At 39.7% G+C, this 22145-nt stretch overlaps 1 protein-coding gene across 1 annotated transcript in view; it reads right to left on the bottom strand.

Annotated features, from left to right (window-relative positions):
* The window catches only part of atp10b (ATPase phospholipid transporting 10B (putative)), a 165484-nt gene extending 156414 nt beyond the window's left edge, over positions 1–9070 (bottom strand). Inside the window, exon 1 of the mRNA XM_016996159.2 lies at positions 8658–9070. Within this exon, the coding sequence (XP_016851648.2) occupies positions 8658–8900 (243 nt within the window). The 5' untranslated portion in view covers positions 8901–9070. The remainder of the gene's footprint in view (positions 1–8657) is intronic.
* Positions 9071–22145: the final 13075 nt, after the last annotated feature.

Raw genomic sequence — 22145 nt, 5'->3', positions numbered from 1 at the left:
GTTACTCCGCAGTGGAGGGCTGGAACTGTGTGGGTTTTCCTGGACTGCACTGTTGTTACTGTTTTACATTGGCTGCTGTTCGCCTTCGTTGTGTTGGCTCTCTGTGCCATCCCGTTTCGTGGACCTTGAATTGATGACTACATCCCCAGGACCTTGGACTGGAAATCGACTCTGCTTCTGCCTTCGCTCCACAGCGTCGCTCTCTAATTTTAGTCTACCAACAGCTCCTTACTCCTAGCTTGCCTTCCGACCCTGTCTCTGTCTCCTTTCCTGACTCTGGACTGACCTGACAATGTCCCTTCATTTTGCTCCTTGGGCCCTTGGTTTTGCCTGCACTCTTGTAGCGGGTTATCGCTGCTCCTCCTGTTTCGACTCTAGACTGGTTTGACGATGCCTCCTTGTTCTGCCCCTTTAATTCCTCAGCCTGGTGCTTGCCTCCGCAGCGGCTTGGCGCCGCTTCCCTCTCGCACCAGCTTTCCTGGGTTTGGCGGTTGCCTTGCAGCGGTCCTCGATTTTGTTTACTGAGTTGTTCTCAGTAGAGCGCTTTTTCACCCAGTTTGGGCTCCCGTTTGGGGTTTTTGAGTGACTATATAATAATAACTTTATTTTTATACCCCGCCCCATCTCCCCGGAGGGACTCGGAGCGGCTTACATGGGGGCCTAGCCCGACACATACAAACGGACTATCGCTAGACAGTCAAACTGACTATCGCTAGTTTGAGACTTTGGGAAGTTTTTTGAAGCTTCTAAGCTTTTTACTTTACTTTGGTTGCTTATTCTAAGTCTGCTCAGAACTTTTGAGCTAGTTTGAAGGACTTTGTGTTTAATCCAGATTTTTTCCCTGAATAATCCGGTTTATTTGTCAATTCGCAATTTTGGCGTAATTTTTGTTTAAACTGCTTAATAACACTGAAAGTTTTTTAAGCCCCTTTTTAGGTTTGTGGCTTGTTTTTGGCCTGTTTCTTTAATAAACTCTGTTTTGTTCTCTAATTGGCATCTGACTTTTGACATAGAGTGCCTTTGGTGTTGCTATAAGAAGGTCCTCCATTGTGCATGTGGCAGGGCTCAGACTGCATTGTTGTCGGTGGTCTGTGGTTTGCTCTTCTCTCTCATATTCGTGGATATATTGGTTCCATGGATACAGGAATCAGATAATTTGCCCTCCTTCTGGTAATCCTGTTGACTCAATTCTATTGGTCAGCCTTATGTCCCACCAACTACCACTATTCAAGGTTATGTAGTGAACCCCTGTTTGAAAAGAGATTTGAGAAAGCACTTCAAAGCCAGTGAAGCACACTTGCTCTCATTTCATGATTAGGCTACTGGGAATTTAGCAAAATATACTCCACTGTGAAGTTTTAAACTTGTTACCATCTATTGCTCTCTCATTTAAAAATCCCCGGGAAATCACCTCAAATTATGATTGGTTACTTGTATTCTAATGAAGAGGGATAATGCACTCTGTCCACACATCAGCCCCAATCAGTCCAAATCAGCCAGAGAAAGAACTCCCTTCAGTAGAACAGCTGGTTCCCCAACAAGGCAATAAAAACATAACTATATTAACTGTGAAAACAAAAAAGTGGCTTTCCACAAGGAATGATTCCTTGGAGTTCTCACCTAGCTGTGTACTGTGTTACTATTGTGAGCAAGATATCAAGGGCCCAGTGATAATGGCTGATACATGTGAATATCCTGTGCACTATGCCATATACTTCTTTTGGAAGGAACTCACCTGAGATAACACTTAACAGGAAGCCACAATTGCTGCCCTTGTCCAAATGGAAAGAAGAGTCTGGCAAACTAGTGCAGATAGTCTGAATTCTTACCATTTGTTTGCTCTTGCTTTATATATCACTTTAGTCCAAGAGTTCCTAAATGTGCTCCATGAGTGATTGTGAGGGGCTCTGCATTAGGCAGGGCCATGCTGCCTCCCTCCTCCCCCTCTTTCCTTCTCCTCCTCCTCCTGTTCCCTGGGCCGGTTTAAAGGCATATGGTGACATTGCCCTACTGCTTCCCTCTTCCTCCTCTCCCCCTTTCCCCATCTCCATGACACAGGCTGCCAGATGTACGGCACATCCAATGGACAGCCATCCTGGGGCAGTCCCTCAGAGCGGATTGGTTGGCAGGAGCAGGTTGCTGCGCAAAAACAGAAAAAGTTGAGTGCTCCGAGCTCAGAAACTGCCAGCAGAGATCATAGGAGTGGAGCTGGGACGAGGAGCCAGCGAGCCAAGCGACTCTGTCTGGCAGTGAATGTGTTTGAAAGGCAGAAGAGAGAGAAAAGGAGAGAAAGGAGGGTTGGAAGAAAACTGAGCTGGACTTTGGTTAGCCAGGGGAACAATAATAATGAGCGTGTTCTGGGCATTAAAAGAAGGCATGGCGAGGAGGGAGATTTTAGGGAATCTCCTCTAAACTCTGACAAATTCTGCTGCAAGAAGTAGGCACATTGTTCACGTTAATTTCGGGTGTACGTGTAAAATGTAACATTTTTCAAATATCTTAACTAGTTGTTATATCATTTTGTAGATTGAATAATATCGTCTCCAGTTCTTTTTTACTATTATTTATTATTATTTCCCCCAGTGGTGTAGCAGATTAAACCACTGAGCTGCTGAACATGCTGACTGAAAAGTCAGAGGTTTGAATCCGGGGAGCGGGGTGATCTCCCGCTGTTAGGCCCAGCTTCTGCCAACCTAGCAGTTCGAAAACATGAAAATGTGAGTAGATCAATAGGTACTGCTTCTGTGGGAAGGTAAAGGCACTTCATGCAGTCATGCCGGCCACATGACCTTGGAGATGTTTATGGACAATACTGGCTCTTCATCTTAAAAATGTAGATGAGCACCAACCCGCAGAGTTGGACACAACTAGTCTTAATGTCAAGGGAAACCTTTAACTTTACTTTACTTTATAAATATATGTACCTTATATATACCTTTTTATTCATGATGCCATATACGGATCATGTGTAATTTGCCTTATAGAACATAGATGGATAGAACTAAACATGAAACATTTCTTGGGGATCCATGAGAAATTTTTGCTTCAATAGAACAGTGTGGAAGGGGCCTTAGGCTGGATCTATACTGTTCTATAACCCAGTTTCAGAATGAGGATTAACTACATTGAACTGGATTATGTCAGTCTACACTACCCTATAATCCAGATCAATTCACATTCTGAAACTGGATTTTAGGGCAGTGTAGATGGAACTTTAGATGCTCAGTGCTATAAGATACACAACCCTGCTCATCTACCGTGAAAGTAGTTTCTTTGGCTCAATTACCAGGTGAACTTTTATTTTATTGGTGAAGATATACAACTGACTTGGATCTAAAGATCTAAAAGTGGCTTACAATAGCAATAAAACATACAATATGAGCAATACACCATGAAATAAATTATCCAAACAGAAGGCTTGAAAAGTTGGGACTGTTTCAATGATTTTGTCATGCTACAATCATTTTTAAGAACCATATTGAAAATGTATTTTTTGAAAATGGTTGCGGCATTTGGACTACTAAAAGAATTACAAGCATGCTAGATGAAAGGAGTGCCATGAATATGGCATATCTTGATTTCAGTAAGGCCTTTGACAAGACTACAATATTCTTGAAAACAAACTGTTAGGAACTTGGGTCTTCATAAGTGGATTTGCATATGCAGGACTTAGAATTGCACAGTTATGTGACGTCCCTGGGTTACGAACAAGATAGATTTAGTAGGTTTGTTCTCAAGCTGAATTTGTACGTAAGTTGGAACAGGTACATTTTAAAAGTATAACTCCAACCAATTTGGTTGCTTTGTTTAGTTTTGGATAGCATAGGGAAGGGTTAACCCTTGTAATGTTTGTTTTGCTGTCTGTGTCCCTGTTCAGAAGAAGATTTCACTTCACTTTCTGTCCCTGTGATAATCGGATTTTGAAATTTTTGGCTTGCTGTGAAAAAAAGGATTGGTGAGAACGCTTCAGTGGAAACACCTTTTCCCCACGATAACTCTTCAGAAGTGAATTTTCCTTCCTAAGGATAGATTTTCTTTCACTTCCTGTTGTCTCAGCCCTCTTCTCTACTATGAGTTGTATGTAAGTCAGATGTCTGTAATTCAGGCTGCTGTTATGTCACTACATAGCAAAACAAGCAAAGTGGCCATTGTACAATAGTATCACCAATGTGATTTGGGCACTCTTGCTGGAATCCAGTTATGCATCTTTGCAATTCAGAGCCCGCACAGACAGGCCCTATATCCCAGGATCTGATCCCAGGTTTTCTGTTTATCTCAGATTATCTGTTAGTGCGAACTCATATAATCTGGTTTAAAGCAGAACACCTGGGATCAAATCTTGGGATATAGGGCCAGTCTGGGAGGGCCCTCAGTAAAAGGTTTTTAAAAGCATCTTTGCTGTATAGCTAGATTTACATACAGTTACATGAATCTAGTCACATTGGATTCCAGCAACAGTTAAAGAATGCCTTGAAATCTGCCTGTTAAAGGTTTCGTGCAAAGTTTGTCCCTCCAAAAAATTCATTGTAAAAGCTTAGTTGTGTGTTGAGATCCTTTTCTACCTCCTTTATCATTTATTCTGTTAGTCCTCCATTCCTAAATGTAGTTTTTGTTCCTCCCAGCAACTAAATGATTTGGTCTTTCTGTCAGACATGCACATAGATTAGACACTGCTGATGCCTACAGACTCTCCCTGTGGGATGGCTCTGCTTAAGGCTTCCCTTCTTTTTAGTAGAGTTTTTCTGACAAGCAAAAATGTATTTCTTTTTTTCTATGGCACTTATATACCCTTGCTTTCCACTTCTATGTTCTCTTGTGGTTAGTTAGCAATAGGCTTCAGCTTAAACTGGAATCAGTGAAGTGAAATGTGAACAAAGATCCTGCTCAAAATCCATAATTTAAGCCACATATTGTTTTATGAAGGCTGTACTAGTGACTGCAAAATTATCATGAAAAAGGGTAGTGAAGGCTATACGTATCTCAGGGATTTTGAGGTAACAATGGTTCTGGGGCCTACCGGTCTGATTTTTTTTTTTTGCTTTATTTTACATTCTGAATTTTCGGCAATACCCTTTCTAGAATCCTTTTCATTGGACCCAATCAATACTCATTACTTAAGATATATCACATATAGAATTACATTTTAACCTTGTATTCTGGACTTCAAACTGCAGATAATAGCAAACTGTATTGAAGTGAAGGACTTCTGGTCCAGTAATACTATAGAGTCATGCCGGATGACCTAGAAAGACCTAGATAACTGGTCATGTGGATATGGAGTCACTCTAGCATCTAATTGTGCCAGTGTTGTAAGCTGCCCTGAGTCCCTTCGGATGAGAAGGGCGGGATATAAATATTGGAAATAAATAAATAAAATATAATGCTATGCTAATTATATGTGATTTTAATATAATAAACAGAAGATAGGAAGACTGAAAATAAAAAGCTGGGCGTTCACGACCATTTTTGGAATGCTTAACAAAGGCTGACTGTAACATAATATCCGTCCACATTTTGGATCTGTGAGGGGCAGACGCAAGGAACAGCTAAACCTGAGGTTTTTTTATAATTTCCTGAGAGCACTTGTCTTCAGTTGTTCTGACATCTTCTTACCTTCCATTCACATAGCTTTTATCTCATTGGGAGTGCAGTAGACAGAATTTCACAATAGCATTACTCATTTAACACATTGCTAGGGTGGGTGAGTGAGTCATCAGAGCACTGCTGATAGAGTTCTACAACACAGATGGGTCAATAACATTCTTTATGTTTAGGAGTAGCAGGAATAGAGTTGCATTGGTGACTGTTCTGAAGACTAATGAGATGCCTTAGGCCCTGCATGTCATGGGTCCTCATAGGCATAATAAAGCTGTCTTCATTCTTGGCAATATGCACACAGGTAGCCTATACACCTATCATCCAACTTTTTGACTCTATGAGCCATGGTTGTTGGTAAAGTGGAGTTGGAACTGCTGAGTAACAATATGGAAGGCAGACACACACTCCCAATCTCAGGGCCTTTTCATGCCACACAGTTATAGCACTATGATTTAATGTTCATAACTGCATCCAAAGGTCTTAGGGGTTGGAAGTCAACCCCCATAAACCACAATTGTTTCTGTCTTAATGTGTGCTGCAGCACGTATTAGGAGTGTATGTTTTGTAGCCACCCCAAACACATATTGCATATGTAGAAGCACCCCCAGAGAAAAGAATTCTGGCAAGCTCTGTCCAATCACCATTTGAAAATATTTAATTCCTGGCTATCACATTTTGTGATAGTCTTTTACAAGCACAAATTCATGCTTTTGTCATCTCTGAAAATATCATTTATATATACTGTGAAGTTTACCCTCTGAAAAGAAGTTAAGATGAAGGAAAAGTGAAGTGGAGACTGATCTGTTGGAGAAGTCAATAGTGCCAAAGAATAACAAATAATGATTTTTATAACCATTTAGATGCTTCAAGAAAGCAATAAATTTATAAACTTTTCTGCCCCTTTTTAATATTTCTCAAAAGCATTTTTGTTTGTTGAAAACAGGTCAGTGTTGGACAACCTTAAATGTATTAAATTCAGCCTTCTGCAGAAGCTTCAGAACCATGCAGCTCTGAAGAAATAAATCAAAAATAAAAGGGCAGCTTCAGGTGTACACTGACTCTTTTGAAAAGTATTGATTTTATTGAACATGTGATACTTCCCCACATGTAAACTAACAGAACCTCTGAAACATACCATATTACACCAAATCGATTATGCACCTTTCTCCCCAAAACTGAGGTTCATCCTAGAATTGAGGGGGCATCCTAGATTTTTAACTTTTGTAAAAAAAAAACACAAAAAACCAAACAAACAAAAAGAGGATAAAGAGCTGCGCTGAGAGCTAGTGGGGAGCCAGCCCCTGGAAAGCCTTCCCAACCCACTCCCATTATTGCTTCTGCCTCCCAAATCCCTTCTCCTGACACACAAAGCTTCCTCCCATCCCTTTCCCAGTCCCATCCTGATGGCAGCAAGCAGGACAGGGGGAGAGAGAGAGAAAGAAGGACTCTCTGAGGCCCCTTCCACACAGCTGAATAAAATCCCACATTATCTGCTTTGAACTGGATTCAGATAACCCAGATCAAAGCAGATATTGTGGGATTTTTTGCCTTGATATTCTGGATTATATGGCTGTGTGGGAGGGCCCTGAGTTGCCACCACTTCATGATCTTTTCCCTTCAAAGCAAACCTGGGGCAAGGTTATTGTGCCAGATGGGAGCAAAAGAAAAGCAAGGAAACTGAGAGTAGAATGAGCTCTGAAAAAGTCCTGGAGCCCCAATACAGCTCAGACTTGAGAAGGTATGTGTGATAGAGGTCCGTGCGCATGCAGAGTGGTGTGTGAAGGTGGAAAAAGAAATCATTGAAGCCCTATGCAGTTCAGGCTTTGGGAAGGTGGGAATCTGATGTCCGATAAAGGGTTTGGGAGATGGAGGCAGCATTGGGGGTGGGCTGGAAGGACCTTTCTAAATAAAAGGAGTATGTTTTGCAATTGAAAATTAATTTTTTCAAAAATCAGAGCTCGAAAAAAAAGGTTGCATCTTACAATTGTGGTGTCCTAGATTTGGTGAAATATGGTATATTTCTGATGATCAACAATACTGAATATACTCATGTATAAGTCTAGAAATGTTAGTGAAAACTTTTACAAAAAAAAATAAATCTGAGCAGAGGTATCTATTGGTCAATGTAAGTACTGTACCTTAATGTTACCTAAAAAAGGACCATCTGTTTTCTGACTAGAGTGGTGAAAGACAAGAGTTTAATCTGCCTTAGGAGAACCTAAAAGAAGTATTGACTCTGTCAAATGCAGGCACCCAGTGGTGGCTGGTGTTTTCCCCTTGACTTATCCATGGATCATATCAAAATACATAATTTTGCCCCCCAAAACCTGCCCTCGACTTACACATGAGATTGATTTATAAATGAGTATATATGGTAACGTATGTTCACAGGATTATAATGCATCTAAATTTTTTATTTGAGTGTCATAAATACACACATCTGATTACACATCTGTGTAATCTACAGTCCTGTTACACATCTGTTAAAATGGAGTGAAAGCAAGTCAAGCTAATCCTTAGTAAATCCAATAAGGGATTTTCACAATAGCTGTAGCTTAACAGCTTTAATCAAGAACACATGAAGAGGTCTAATGACATTAGAGAACCCTTCTGAAACTGCAGAGCTGAAGCAAAGAAAGGCACAACCCGCCCGCCCTGGAAGGCCAAGTCAGCAATACATTACAAAAAATCTCCTGTAAAATGGGTGTAAGAGACATGCCAAGAATAATCTTAAAAACTATACCTTACTTTCAAGAAGGATAGAAAGAGAAAATCTTTTTGCACTTGAGTATAGATCTTCCCTAGGGAAGATGCCATGTTTTATTGAATTGCTCACAATTCCCTATTTTTATATTAAGTTTTCTTGACAGTAGAGGACAAACTGTCTTTCATATGATATAAAGTAATATGTCAGCAGTTGAAGAAAGGAATAAGATTAAACAATCATGTCTCGTGGATTTATTTACACCAAATTTAAGTCCTCCACCAATGTTCAAGTGACATGCCATTCAATAGAACCAGCATATCTGAAAATTTATATCCAAGTAGAATGGACTTACCTTTGAGCTGAATGTAATAATACAAAAAAGGCCAAAAGCATATATTAGTTTCCAAATATGTACTGGTCCTTGCTGCACAACACATCTATGCTTCTGTGTTTTTCGCTGCTGGTTTTGCAATTGAGGAATGTAGTCAGCAACACCTGGGTCACTAGCATTCCAGATTCTCTTAACAAATCCAGGAAATGTGCAGCAGAAAGATATATTGTTCTTGACAATGAGCCATTCTTGACAATGAGCCATTAGAATGTGTCAATACAGTATTTCAGCAAGAAAAAACAAAGCCACAGCATGTAAGGAGCTGCATTTTGTTCCCTGAGGAGGGAATTATTGAAAACTAGTTAAATATAGGTATCAATGGCATAGACCAATGAATAGATATACTCTCTCCTACTTGCACTATATTCATAAATTCATAATAAAAAATCCCATAACTTCATTACAAGATAGATCTATAGCGTATAAGCGTAAAGTCCTGCTGTAACTTCCCTGTATTCTTTGAGTATCTTCAGTAATAGAACCTACACTATTACACAAGATATGAACATCAAAATGTAGATGAGGAAAATTTATATTGTTGAAGGAGTGGTCAGAGGACTTAAGATAACAACCCCCTTCCCAGTTTGTCCTGAATTCTTTAAAGATTCCCTGAAATAAAGCAAAAGAAAATATTTTGCTTTCCTTGTTCATATTATGAACCCCCCCTCCCCCCTGTTTTCCAGATCTAGGGCTACCTTCAGGACAAAGAAATCCTTGTAAAATAAAAATGTGGAACAAATGGCTCTCTAGATCACAATTTCATAAACTATATAATAGGTTCATTTCCCATTCTCTCTTCTGTGAATGTACGCACAGCTCTCTGCTTTCCCTTCTTGCTCTCTCTCTGGCCCTTCTACACTGCCATATAAAATCCATATTATCTACTTTGAACTGGATTATATGGCAGTGTAGACTCATATAATCCAGTACAAAGTGGATAAAGTGGATTATCTACTTTGATATTATATGGCAGTGTAGAAGGGGTCTCTCTCTTTCTCTCTCTCTCTCTCTCTCTCTCTCATGTCTCTCTGCTTTCCCTTCTCTCTCTTACACTCACTTTTCTCTGCCTTTCTTGGCTGGCTGTCAGCCTGAACCCATACAACAGCCACAATCCCACATTTAAAGGGGTCACTCTTCTGCAGTTGGATCTACACTGACATAAAATCCACATTATCAAATCAGATAATCCACATTATCTGTTGTGAACTGGATTATATGAGTCCACCCATATAATCCAGTTCAAAGCAGAAAAATCTGGATTTTATGTGGCAATGTAGATGGGGCCTGAGGCAGGGCCGTAGCCAGAAAAAAATTTCGGGAGGGGTTTTGAAAAGTTTGGGGGGGGGGGTTGAACCCCTAGCACATACCCCTCCCTGCTACAAACCTGTCAATATCTGCTTGAGATAGTGCCTGGAGGGACTCTTAATGTCTTGCATCTCATAGACTTAGCATGGGGATTTGGTTAACCAGTTAAAATTCATGAGTAAACGAGATTTTTTTTATAACTTGAAAAATTTCGGGGGGGGGGGGGTTTGAACCCCTAACCCCCCCCCCCCCCTCTCGCTACAGGCCTGGCCTGAGGTCACATAACTTAGTCCAGCAAGTGAATAACTGGGAGAGCAAGGCCAGGGTGAGAGATAGGATTCCTAGGGTTTGGGGTTTTGTGGCCAGCACGGGTAAAGGATTGCACAGTCCAACAACATCTGTGTTTTTATGTTCCTTCAGGTTGACTGATGGTCACCCCATGAATTTAATAGTGGGAAATTTACTCTAGAGTTCAATCTGTTTGCTATCCAAGGCTATGTCTACATAAGTCAAATAAAATTGAGGATATACAGCTGATATCACAGGAGAAGAGCTGTTTTCAGCCATTAAACTGGCAGAAGGAAAACTGAAATGTACACTCCACTCCAATGTTTTTGAGGTGTGGACAGCTGCATTCTGCCCAATCCAGTGTTCATATGTGAAACAGACCAAATGGTGGTCATGCTTGTCATCACTTCTGCTGATTGCATGGCGGGGCACCCTGTGGTCACCTCAAAAAAATGACATCCCCAGCAGGAGTCTGCCAAAGAGTCTTCACTTTTAGTCAGTGAAACAGAAATGATGGTGGCTGGCTGTCTGGACTCTAAAATGGCTTCAGGGTGCCTCTGTGCTGTATCTGCGGGGAGTTCTGTAGCATTTCAGTGTGTGTACATGGAACTCAAACTTTTGCACACTAATCTCAAAAGTAGTTCTGCAAATTCAACAGCTTCTTTAAAGACTGTATACAAGCCCAAAGTACATTCACCACATGGGAGCTATCATTGGCTGTTGTTGATTTTATTGTGTTCAGTCACTTAATTTTCATATTTAATTATTTAAATGCCAATTGACAGCAAAACAAACATTACAGGGGTGTTAACCCTTCCCTATGCTATCAAAAGTGAATATATATATATATATATATATATATATATATATATATGGCTAGAATTACACTTAAAAAGTCTACCTGTTCTGACTTACAAAAAAATTCAAACAAACCTACAGAACCTATTTTGTTTGTAACTTGGGGACTGTCTGTACTATATACTTTTGAGATTTTTCCCAATGAAATATTTAAACATTTCAATTATATTCTGAAGTGATAGCTTGTCTGTTTGGACCTGGCCTTATTATCCTCCAGAAATCCATGCAAGGCACTGATAAACTGAAAGGACCAAAGGTAACATTGCTGCATTGGTCCAGAATCCAAGCATGACACTCTATAGACAACATGAGATGGTTACTAATCATGAGACATCTCTGGCACAATGCAACATTTATTTTAAAAGCTGTTTCATGTTAAGAAAAAGTCAGAAAACATGGAGTGGGAAGCAAAGGCTCCCTTGAGTGATATTTTGTACAATAGTAGATGTCTTCCAATAGCAGCAAAGTCTAAAGCGATACAAATTGTGAAAGCTCATGGTCCAATCTTTGGGGGAAGACCCTGTACTGGTGCTATTTGAAGAGAATAATGTGAGCAAATTGCTTGAACAACAGGTGAAGCAGGAGTGCCCACTGCTCTCCTGGGGCCGGGCTGTGGCACAGCTGTTGAGCAGCTGCCTTAAATCACTCTGACCATGAGGTCATGAGTTCGAGGCCAGCCCGTGGCGGGGTGAGCACCCGTCAATAAAAAATAAAAAATAGCCCCTGCTCGTTGCTGACCTAGCAACCCGAAAGATAGTTGCATCTATCAAGTAGGAGATAAGGTACCACTTATAAAGTGGGGAGTCAAGATTAACTAATTTACGACCTGGAATGAGGAAGTGCCGTCAGTGTGGATGATGAAGCAGCTGCTCCCCCCTGTGGCCAGAATCGAACATCCCCTCAGAAGAAGGTTAACTTGCCTCTGCGTGTGTCTCTCAGTCTCTGTTTGATGTGTTTATGGGCATTGAATGTTTGCCCTATGTGTGTTATAATGTGATCCGCCCTGAGTGATGAGAAGGGGTGAGAAGGGCGGAATATAAATACTGTAAATAAAATAAATAAATAAATAAATAAGTTTTGGGATGGGATCTGGGGGATCTTCCAGTCCCCTTTGAACCATGAATCTCACTTGGTTATCTTGATCCACCACATTATCACACCAGGGCTTTAAAGTGAGCAACCTTACATTTCTGCCACCTGCAGAATTCTGGGAAATGTAGTTTGGCAAGGCAAGGACCTCTGTAGCTGAGAATTCAAAAGGCCCTGCCCTAAACTACATTTCCCAGAATTTGATAGACAGCAGAAATGTGGGGCTGCCTGCTTTAAAGCCCTGGTGAGATAACCTGGTTACTTTCCGCCTGGCCTCCTTCACAGGGTGAGGAGCAAGGAACACTTTACCTTGGCCTCTTTGGGGGGAAAATATGACTCATAAAGACAACAAAATCAATCCAACAAAAAGAGGACATAAGAGGGAATTGGATAGATGCCCTTTGCTCAGGATCGTGGAGGTTAGCCCGGGAAAGGGTAACACTGATAGGCAAAGGTAGAGAGTGTGATGTGTTCAACAAGTGTCTCTTGCTGCCTAATTGTTTTCAAAATAGCACCTTGTCCTCAGATCTAGGCTCTTCTAGCTGTTAGCCAAGCAGCAAAGAAGGCTTATGTTTGCAGGTTGTTTACTAATGGTTATGGGAAAGCATTGGCAGATGTCACACAGAAAATGATTTAACGTGAGAGCCTTTCCTTGCTCTTTCTTGGCAACCCTCAAGGTGGTCAAGAAACAAAGGGTGGTATTGATGGACCGAAAAACCACAGATGACAGAAGCTGTTATAACAATAAATGTAAATATGAAACAAAGCAAACACAGGAAAGCAAAGCCCGCAAGACTAGTCCAAGATAAATCACACAACTGTTACACTTGCAATTTGTTTGGGTATATTTGTTTGCTTGAGATATTCACTGTGTTGCATTAGGCTTTTTGCCTGGGTCTGTTTTAAGGACACCGGCATGCCTGATCAGAAGTCCAAATGCTCCACTTCCCTATTGAGAGTCCCTGGGCAGTCAGTTGCAGAAGCCTGTCTCTGCTGTTCCTTACAACATAAATGCCTTAATTTAAAGTGGCAGAGTTTGTTCTTTAGCCTAGTGGCTATAAGAACAAGGTGCCATTTGTTTTTCAACTATTGTTGTTGTGTGGCAAGATGCGTTCAGACCAATATTAAACTGACTCCCTCCAAACTCCATTTCAAAACACAGTCTTTCCTGATAACAGATGGCTGCTGTAATTTCAAACTATCCAGGAAACACTGAAAATGAAATGGCTACTTATTATACAAATCTCATCAGCTGACAAGAGTGTATACTTCTTCCATGTTGTTGATGTGCCTCCAAGTTGGCTCTGACTGGTGGCAATCTTGTCATAGGATTTTCTTGGACATTGATAAAAACAAGTATGGATAAAAAACACACAAAATGGATGCATTGAAATTTACTTTAATGTTAAAACATCAATGAATTTGAAAGAAATTGAACATATCAACTGAAGCAAGATAGGTAGTACTGCATATCACATATTTGTTAAAAATTATGTTCCTGTAAGAATTGGTTTGTTGCTGGAACCCAACAGAAGGCAACTTGGGCCACACCAGCCTGGCATGCCATGAAGAGAGAACTTGGGAGCAGCCGCCAAGAAGGTCCTCCCTCTCATGCTTAATGTGTGCCTTTAGGTTGCACTACCACAATATTCTATGAACCCTTTGAAGAAGGGCTTGCCACAAAATTATCTGAACCCTGGGCAGATTCGTCTGGGAGCATATGATCATTCAAACAGATTGGATTTACAGTGGGTTTTCCTGGATGCTCCCACAAGCCTCTTGTGGTTTTCCTGCTTCAGTGTTCTGACAAATTGCCCGCCCAACAAGCGGCAACAATTTTAACCCTGGCTATTTTAACCAGATTATCCTTGCCTATGTAATACTGTATTTCTATAATTACCAGTTTGATTCTACTGCAATTTATACTGCTGATCTGAACGCCATTGACACTCTTTTAAAATATATTGAACACATTGTTCCAATGTGTATACACAGTTTGTTGTGAAAGAATTTAACTTCAGCTAATTTCCTAAAGTTAAAAAAATAAATGTGAGAGAAACAGTTTGCTCATCTTTGAGCAAACATGGTCGAGAAGTCATGTTTCAGTTCATATTTAGTCAGAATTTACCAAAATTCAAATACAGCAGCAGCAACAACAAACATGCCAGGAACTGTGTTTGTATCTCCATTTACATAAAAAGACAGCATCTTGACAGTTCAGTTGGTTTTAAATCAACTGAGCATCACAATGTATTTTAAGCCATTCAGCAACCCGATGTGCAGGTTATGTAGAAGAATCTGAGGGGAGAAATGCTTCTTGCTCCCACACACTAGATACTGAAAGCAATTTAAAGATGGCAATTTAAAGACATAAACAAGGACTCCACAGCACGACCCACATAACAGTTCACCAGGGAATGAGAAGTAGAAGAAATATACATTTGAAAGACTCTTGCATAAGTAGATGTAGGAAGGCAGCTTTTGTATTAAGATCTCTGTTTTAATGGATCAGTCATTGTGATTCTCTGAATGTGAATGCCTTCAAGTATATGTTGGTTTATGGTAACCCTATTAATTGCATAGGTTTTTTTTAAAGGCAAGGAAAACTCAAGAGATTTTTTTGCCAGTTCCTTCCTCTGAAATATAGCTGAAATATAGTTAGGTATTGGTTGGTGGCCTCCCATCAAAGTATTGACCTGGACTGACCCTGCTTAGCTTTCAAAATAAGATGGGATCTACTGCCTTTAAGAGATTTAAAACCACAACTACCCATTGTGGTTTTAGAATGCTCCAACTTTAGAATTATGCAGTTCACAACATTGTAAAGATATTGCAAAGGGAAGCATTTATTTGTGGTGCAAATGATGGTGTCTGTTTCAAATTAATGATAATTTAGTAGATGTTATTGAAGATAATTACCCTAACATTTACTGAGAAAATGGAATCTTGGATTTGCTTGATTAAAAATGTAATACAACAATTCATTTTTAAAGGCTCAAGCATCTTATAGTAAACTTCATTTATCAATTCAAGACTTGGAAATGTCTTAAGGTTAAGAACCAATCTATTCATGAAGACTTTCATCTGTGACTATCTTTAATTACAGACATCAAAAGGTCCACACCACCTTATTCTCCTGGCAGGTTATATCACTTTAACAGCTAATTTTTAAGAATAGTAATGTCCAATTTTAATGGCAATAAGTATCAATATGTTTAAACAGAAATAGCATCCTTTAAACAAAAATAACATTCAATATCAATGGAACTTCCAATGGGAGTGTCCATATCATGGATTCTTCATTCAACCATTCACAGTTTGAATTAAATAAAATAAAATAAAAACTGAATTCCCTAAAAGCAAACTTTGATTTTGCCATTTTATATAAGGGCATAATTTTACTATACCATTTATATAATGAGTGAAATATAAGTCATATTTCAGTAATATCTCTACTAGCTTTACTAGATGGAAATATAGTGTGTGATATGGTCAGAGACAAGTGTGCTTTGGTTGGATTCCAAACACCCATGCTTTTTTTTTGGAAGCATGCTGTAGTTTCTGTATATCAAGCTGAAACTCTAGCTTCATCTACACTGCCATTAGAACTAGATTATATTGATCAGTGTAGGTTTTGCCAAGGTCTTGACAGAAAGTTCTGTGTTCATGTCCCAGGTAGTGAGGCTTGGCCTGAAACTTTGGAAAGGTTCTGTCAGTGAGAGGAGACAATACAGTGCTAGATGAACAATAATTCTGCCATGATAGAAAGCTTCTTCATTTATTTCTCTTGCTGTGGAAAACTCTGCATTTAGCCTGTTTGCAGTTAGGCCTGTTTGAATTTTGTCTTCTGGAATGATAAAGTTTTATTTTATTTTTCACTGAAGGGGAAAGGATCAAAATATCCCAAGTTATGAATAATTATTGTAGGACATACATTTCTTAGCCAGAATAAACAGTGCGTGAGGGATGCTTGCAGCAAGTGCAATAATGTTGGTATTGTTTAATTGAAGCAAATGCTTGATATCTGCTTACCATGGACCAAATCCAAATCCATTTTCCTTCTTCACTGGTCACAGCAGAAAGGCAAAAAGAAAACTTGGCAGTAATATGCTGCCTCGTTTGAATGACATTAAACCATCTAGATAAATGTTAGTCTCAGAAGTATTTCTCACTTTTTACCTCTGCAATATGAGGACTATAAAATATCCGTAACATCCGTGACTGATTCCTGAATTTAAGAAATTGGAAATACTAAGAGCCCTATTATATGAGGCTCATCTCATGGTGAAATAGCCCTGTTTTCAAAAGTGCTATGCAATCGAGATTGCTTCTCCCCATCGCATATTTGGAATCTTTATATATTGCAGCCTCTGTTTGCACTAAAATCTCAGCACCTACATTGCAAAATCCTTATTTACCACTGGCCACCTGAAACCATTATCTCCTAGTTTGGCCCACATGCACACACAGTCCCCCGCCCTCTAAAATAGTATATCCGAACAGCAAGACACAACAAAGAAAGATCATTGATGAAATAAACTAATTTTAAAACTATAGGGGTGCATATATACTGCAGAATTAATGCAGTTTGCCATCACTTTAGCTGCTGTGACTCAATGTTATAGAATCATGGGAGTTGAAATTTGGTGAGGCACCAACTCTATTTGGTAGAGAGGTCTAAAGGCCTTGCAAAATACAGCTTCCATGATTCCACAGTATTGATCCATGGCTGTTAAAGTGGTGTCAAACTGTATTCATTCTACAGTGTAGATGCAACCTAAGCCTCTTTTGCTTCTGTGATAAGCTGCAGTTTGGTGGTAGGGGAAGAGCAGTTATTTGAGAATGGATTTTTATAGATTAAAAAAAAAGATTGAATGTTTCTCACAGGTACTTTGTCAAATGAAAGGAAATGAAATGGAAATGCTCAACCCCTTCTTCCTGATCATTATCTTTCCCCACCCAAACCACAGGAGATGCACAGAATGGTAGCAATGTCATGCTATTGTTCTGATTCAATTCTGATGTATTTGCCTTGTGCAAAAATATTTTAACAAATGTTATTATTGATTGAAAACAGAAAAGGAATTAAATACAGTGTTACAAAAAAAGAACACTTATTGAAAGAACTTTGGATAGTACAGAAGTCCTGATTCAGACCCTTAAATGGATGTATAACTGCGTGGCCCTACATGACATACATATCTGTTCAGATGTGTTATGGTTCAATGCAGAGCCGGCCCTAGGTATTTTTCAAGTGTAGGTGAACAGAATTTTGGTGCCCCCCCCCCAAAACCAATCACTGAAAAATAAAAGCGTTGGATAAGCGAAAATGTTGGATAATAAGGAGGGATAAAGGAAAATTCTATTAAACATCAAATTACATTAATTACATTACATTTTACAAATTAAGCACCAAAACATCATGTTTTACAAGAAATCAACAGAAAAAGCAGTCTCGACTGCACTCCCATATGTTTTGCGCTCGAAGCGACCGCTTAATTCACCTCATTGTTGGACCGGCTCTGGTTCAATGTGATCTATCCCAAAAATAAGTTTGTGTATTCAAAGTCATCCTGATGCCAATGTATAGTGGGTTACTGCACAAGCTAAGTGCGATAACCCACTCTACATTGGCATCAGGGTGACTTTGAACAGAGGTTTCTAATGTTTACTGAAATATTCTTGATATAATTCCAGACATGCAAATGGAAGTAGTGGTCCCCCTTTCATTCCTAGTAGTCTAAGCCACAAAAATATATGAACATAGTCTGTGGAATTGCCTTCCACAGGCGTGCTGGGAGCGGCATGCAAAGAAACAAATGTACCATCTCGTGGGGACTCTTCTATTCCCCCCACATTCCTGCTTTAGCCATATAGTCTGAAAAAAACATAGCGTGCAAACTTGCTCTGTGCCCTTAGGTCTTGCAGCTGTTTCTGTTTCTTTGTACAGAAAATGAGCAATAATAAGAGGCCCTGAGGAAATATGAGAAGTTTTTTTTCTCCCTATTTAACTGGAGCACAGGATAATTATATTCTATTGTTTTATCATAACCCAGCAGGATTTAAAAATAAAAAGGGAAACATTCAAGCAGAATATTCATTTGTCTCCCTTGTCTGTGCTATGTTTGGAAGTTGGGTAGGTGGTGAAATGGCAGGTTTTGAGCAAAGCACTGGTGGTGGTGGTAATGAAAGAAGATGCTCTAGGATCAGACTGGGGACCAATGGCCTAGGAAAGAGTCGGTACAGTAAAGGTGGGGAAACTGTGATCCTCTACATGTGTTTGGAACACAGCTTCCTTTGTCCCTCACCAATGACTATGTTGGCAAAGGCTTTTGGATAGCACTGCCAAATATCACCACCTAGAGCAGTGATGGCCAACCTATGACACGCGTGTCAGCACTGATACACCTAGCCATTTTTGCTGACACGCTGCTGCATGCAGATTGATTAGATGACTATGTCTTTTGTGGCCAAATTTGATGCAATTTGGTCCAGTGGTTTTGTTGTTTAGTCCATGGGAATTATGCACATTACATTTATATATATATATATACACACACACACACACACAGTAGAGTCTCACTTATCCAACATTTGCTTATCCAACGTTCTGGATTATCCAACGCATTTTGTAGTCAATGTTTTAAATACATCGTGATATTTTGGTGCTAAATTCGTAAATACAGTAATTACTACATAGCATTACTGCGTATTAAACTGCTTTTTCTGTCAAATTTGTTGTATAACATGATGTTTGGGTGCTTAGTTTGTAAAATCATAACCTAATTTGATGTTTAATAGTCTTTTCCTTAATCCCTCCTTATTATCCAAGATATTCGCTTATCCAACATTCTGCCAGCCTGTTTATGTTGGATAAGTGAGACTCTACTGTATATATATAATATCATTCTATTATTATTGTAATATATTATCATATTATTACTATTATATTATTATTCATTATTCATGACTACATTGAAACTAGAAAAGAGAGAAATCAGCATGGAAACTGCAAGAGGTACCATAGATTGTTGTACATGGAAATAATGGTAGTAGTTTTTGATTTATTAAATACAGTTATATATTACAATTATATATTTTTGTTATTTATACATATTGCGAAATTATGGTTTTTTTCTCAACCCAAGTCATGCTAGGTTTTTTGGTGAATTTTGACACAGCAAGCTCAAAAGCTTGCCCATCATTGACCTAGAGGGATGAACATTATCATAGTCTACTTTTGATCTATTTTTGATCTCCATGCCATCAAGTCTGAAAAGAACAATTCTTTGTGAGATGCTCCAGCTTTTCTAATACCATTTTATTACTGTCTTAATGATGAACATATTAATTGTACACAAGAGGTGTACTTGAATAAAATTATTTCATGTGATTTACAAAGAAGACTAAGAGCACATCTACACTGAAACAAACTATAATACAGCTTTAAACCAGTTTGGGAGGAACTGGTTTCAGTGCGCAGGTGATTAAATTGATAGGTCTAGAACTGGCTTGAAACCAGAATGGTGATTACATTGAACACAGAACCTGGCCTCTAATCGCTGTGCCATTTCCCCCCATTTCCTGCAGAGATGCATATTAAACACTCCAGAAGCAAATGGGGTGAAAAAATAAAGTTAAAGTGACAGTTTAGAGTGGAGTTAATCAATAACTATTCCCAGAGGATCCATTAGTCCCCTGCTAGTCAGCCATGCCCTTGAGGCATTTTTCGGCAGCCCAGTTTGGGATTCTTTACTGTGCTCCAGCAGGGGCGGGAGTCTACAATGTGCTCCACCTTTTGCAGCATCTGCTGCAGCACATTATTTGGCTTAATTCAGACTTTCCTGTGAATTTTTTTAAAGCACTGTATACCATTAAATGCAAGCTGCTGTGAACACTGTCTGAAGTGGTTCCGGGTTGTCTTGCAGTTGCATTGTTGTGTCAATGCAGATGGGGCCTAAGGACCTCTTCACATGGGCTGCAGGAATCGCCACACATGGCAAATCCATCAATGCCCAGTGTGGGGTGTGAGAAATTTGTCGCTCCACATCCAGCATCACCTGACTTGATGGTCACCACATCCCATGAGGGGAAGCGTCGGCTGCCTGGCTTCTTCCATTGTCTCGAAGGCCTCCCTTCGAGGCCTCCCATATTGCTGCGGTGGTGGCATGTGCAGGATTTTCTATAGTTTACAACAGAGCCCCACTGGAAATAGTTCAACATCGTCTGATGGGAGCTGGCAGGCTCCGTTGTAAAACTATAAAAGATCCAGCGCATGCCACCAAAAACGAGACTGATGATGTCTTAAATCCATTTCTTTTGTGGTAGACTGTGGGTTAAACATCAAGGTCCATAGAGGAAATAAAGCACCCTCTGTGATTAACTATATTATAATATTTGTAACCAGTCATATTACAGTTAAGAGAACTCCCCCAACTGACTAGTTTTGGATGATTAAAAAAATTACAAACAATGCTGTATTCTTCAGTTATATAAAATGAAGAGTTGAATTGCACTCTTTTTGATAATGGAACCTCTCTTTTAAACTACAGTTGAAGCTGAAAAACAGCTCATGGTTAAAATTCAAATCAAGTGGTAGAGAGCATCAGTGCAAGTCATTAGAAGGTCGTAGGGAAGAGCTTGTGACTCCTTGAATAGCAATTAATTCAAATCAATATAGAAATTAGAGAGAAAGATTAGAAAGTGGTGAAATTTACACAGTGAGAGCTAATTTATATTTTAACAAATTGCATCCTGCTGCACAATCAGTAAGGTCAGAATTAAGATTCAAGTCCAAGTTCTTTATTGCTTCTTCTTGTTAAATGCCAAGGCTTGGGCAACCTTGAGTGAGGGATGTGAGCAAAAATGAAAGCATAAATAAAAACAAGGTACTCCAGTTGGAGTGAGGACCTTTTTCCCTCAGATATTTTGACGTACAACTCCTGCAATCTCTTGCCATTGGCCAGTGGGTAGGGCTGACTGGAGTTGAAGGTCAAGCATTTGTCCTTCTGAGGTTGACTAACTTAGTAGCCCAAATGGTGGAAGTCTTGGAAGCCTTCAATGAGGAGATGAGGTCACCAGCCATATGTTCCAATGGCTCCCCAGTAGTATCATACTGGGACATATTGCCTCTGAACATAGAAAGGATACAATGTAGTTTGCTGCCAAGTGATGACCAGTAGCTAAAAGCCTTCACCACTTGCTAGAAGCCTAATCGGATCAACATACCTTCCAGCATTTCACAGATTAAAACCAGGCCACACCAAGCCAAGCAGCACCAGACTGTGGCCAAGATGTCAAATGTTCTTAACTATAGGGAGGGGAAAGAAAGACTTCAAGAGATCGTCTTACAGAATCCTGTACAAGGAAGACAGGAAACATGTCTGTTCTGAACTGTATGGAACACACAGAGAAATGAAAAGAATACAATTCCTAAGAAGAGGCAGATTTTTTCTGTAAGTATGTGTGTGTGCCTCATGGATTAAATGTTCAGAAATGTTAGCAGGTGGTTTTTCAATCTCAACAAGATCATCAGGGAGCCAGAAATAGAGGTTTTCACACTTCTTGTCACCAGGACATGTTCTGAAGCAATCACAAACCTTGCACAGAGTTGAAAGAGTGAAGGGATCAACTGGATATGAGAACTGAGTGCTGATGTCAGATAGCTTTCCATGCTCACAAGGGACAATGCACTTTCTCTATTGGGTGGTGACAGAAGCAGATGCTTCCGGTAACAGCCTGTCTGAATGCTGTGATATTTTTGCTGGCAAGGGCAGGTCCTAGAGAACTAGGTTGCCAGTTGAGATAAAGATGAAGAGATTTCATGTTCCCTATGAGGGGGGGAAGCATTGGTGTGTGCAGAATGGGGAAAATGAATACATCCTTTCTAACACTTTCTCTTAGCACAAA

Source organism: Anolis carolinensis, chromosome 2 (assembly GCF_035594765.1).
Source record: "Anolis carolinensis isolate JA03-04 chromosome 2, rAnoCar3.1.pri, whole genome shotgun sequence".
Lineage (NCBI taxonomy): Eukaryota > Metazoa > Chordata > Lepidosauria > Squamata > Dactyloidae > Anolis > Anolis carolinensis.
Note: the sequence above shows the minus strand (reverse complement) of the source record. Positions and strands in the feature narration are given on the sequence as shown.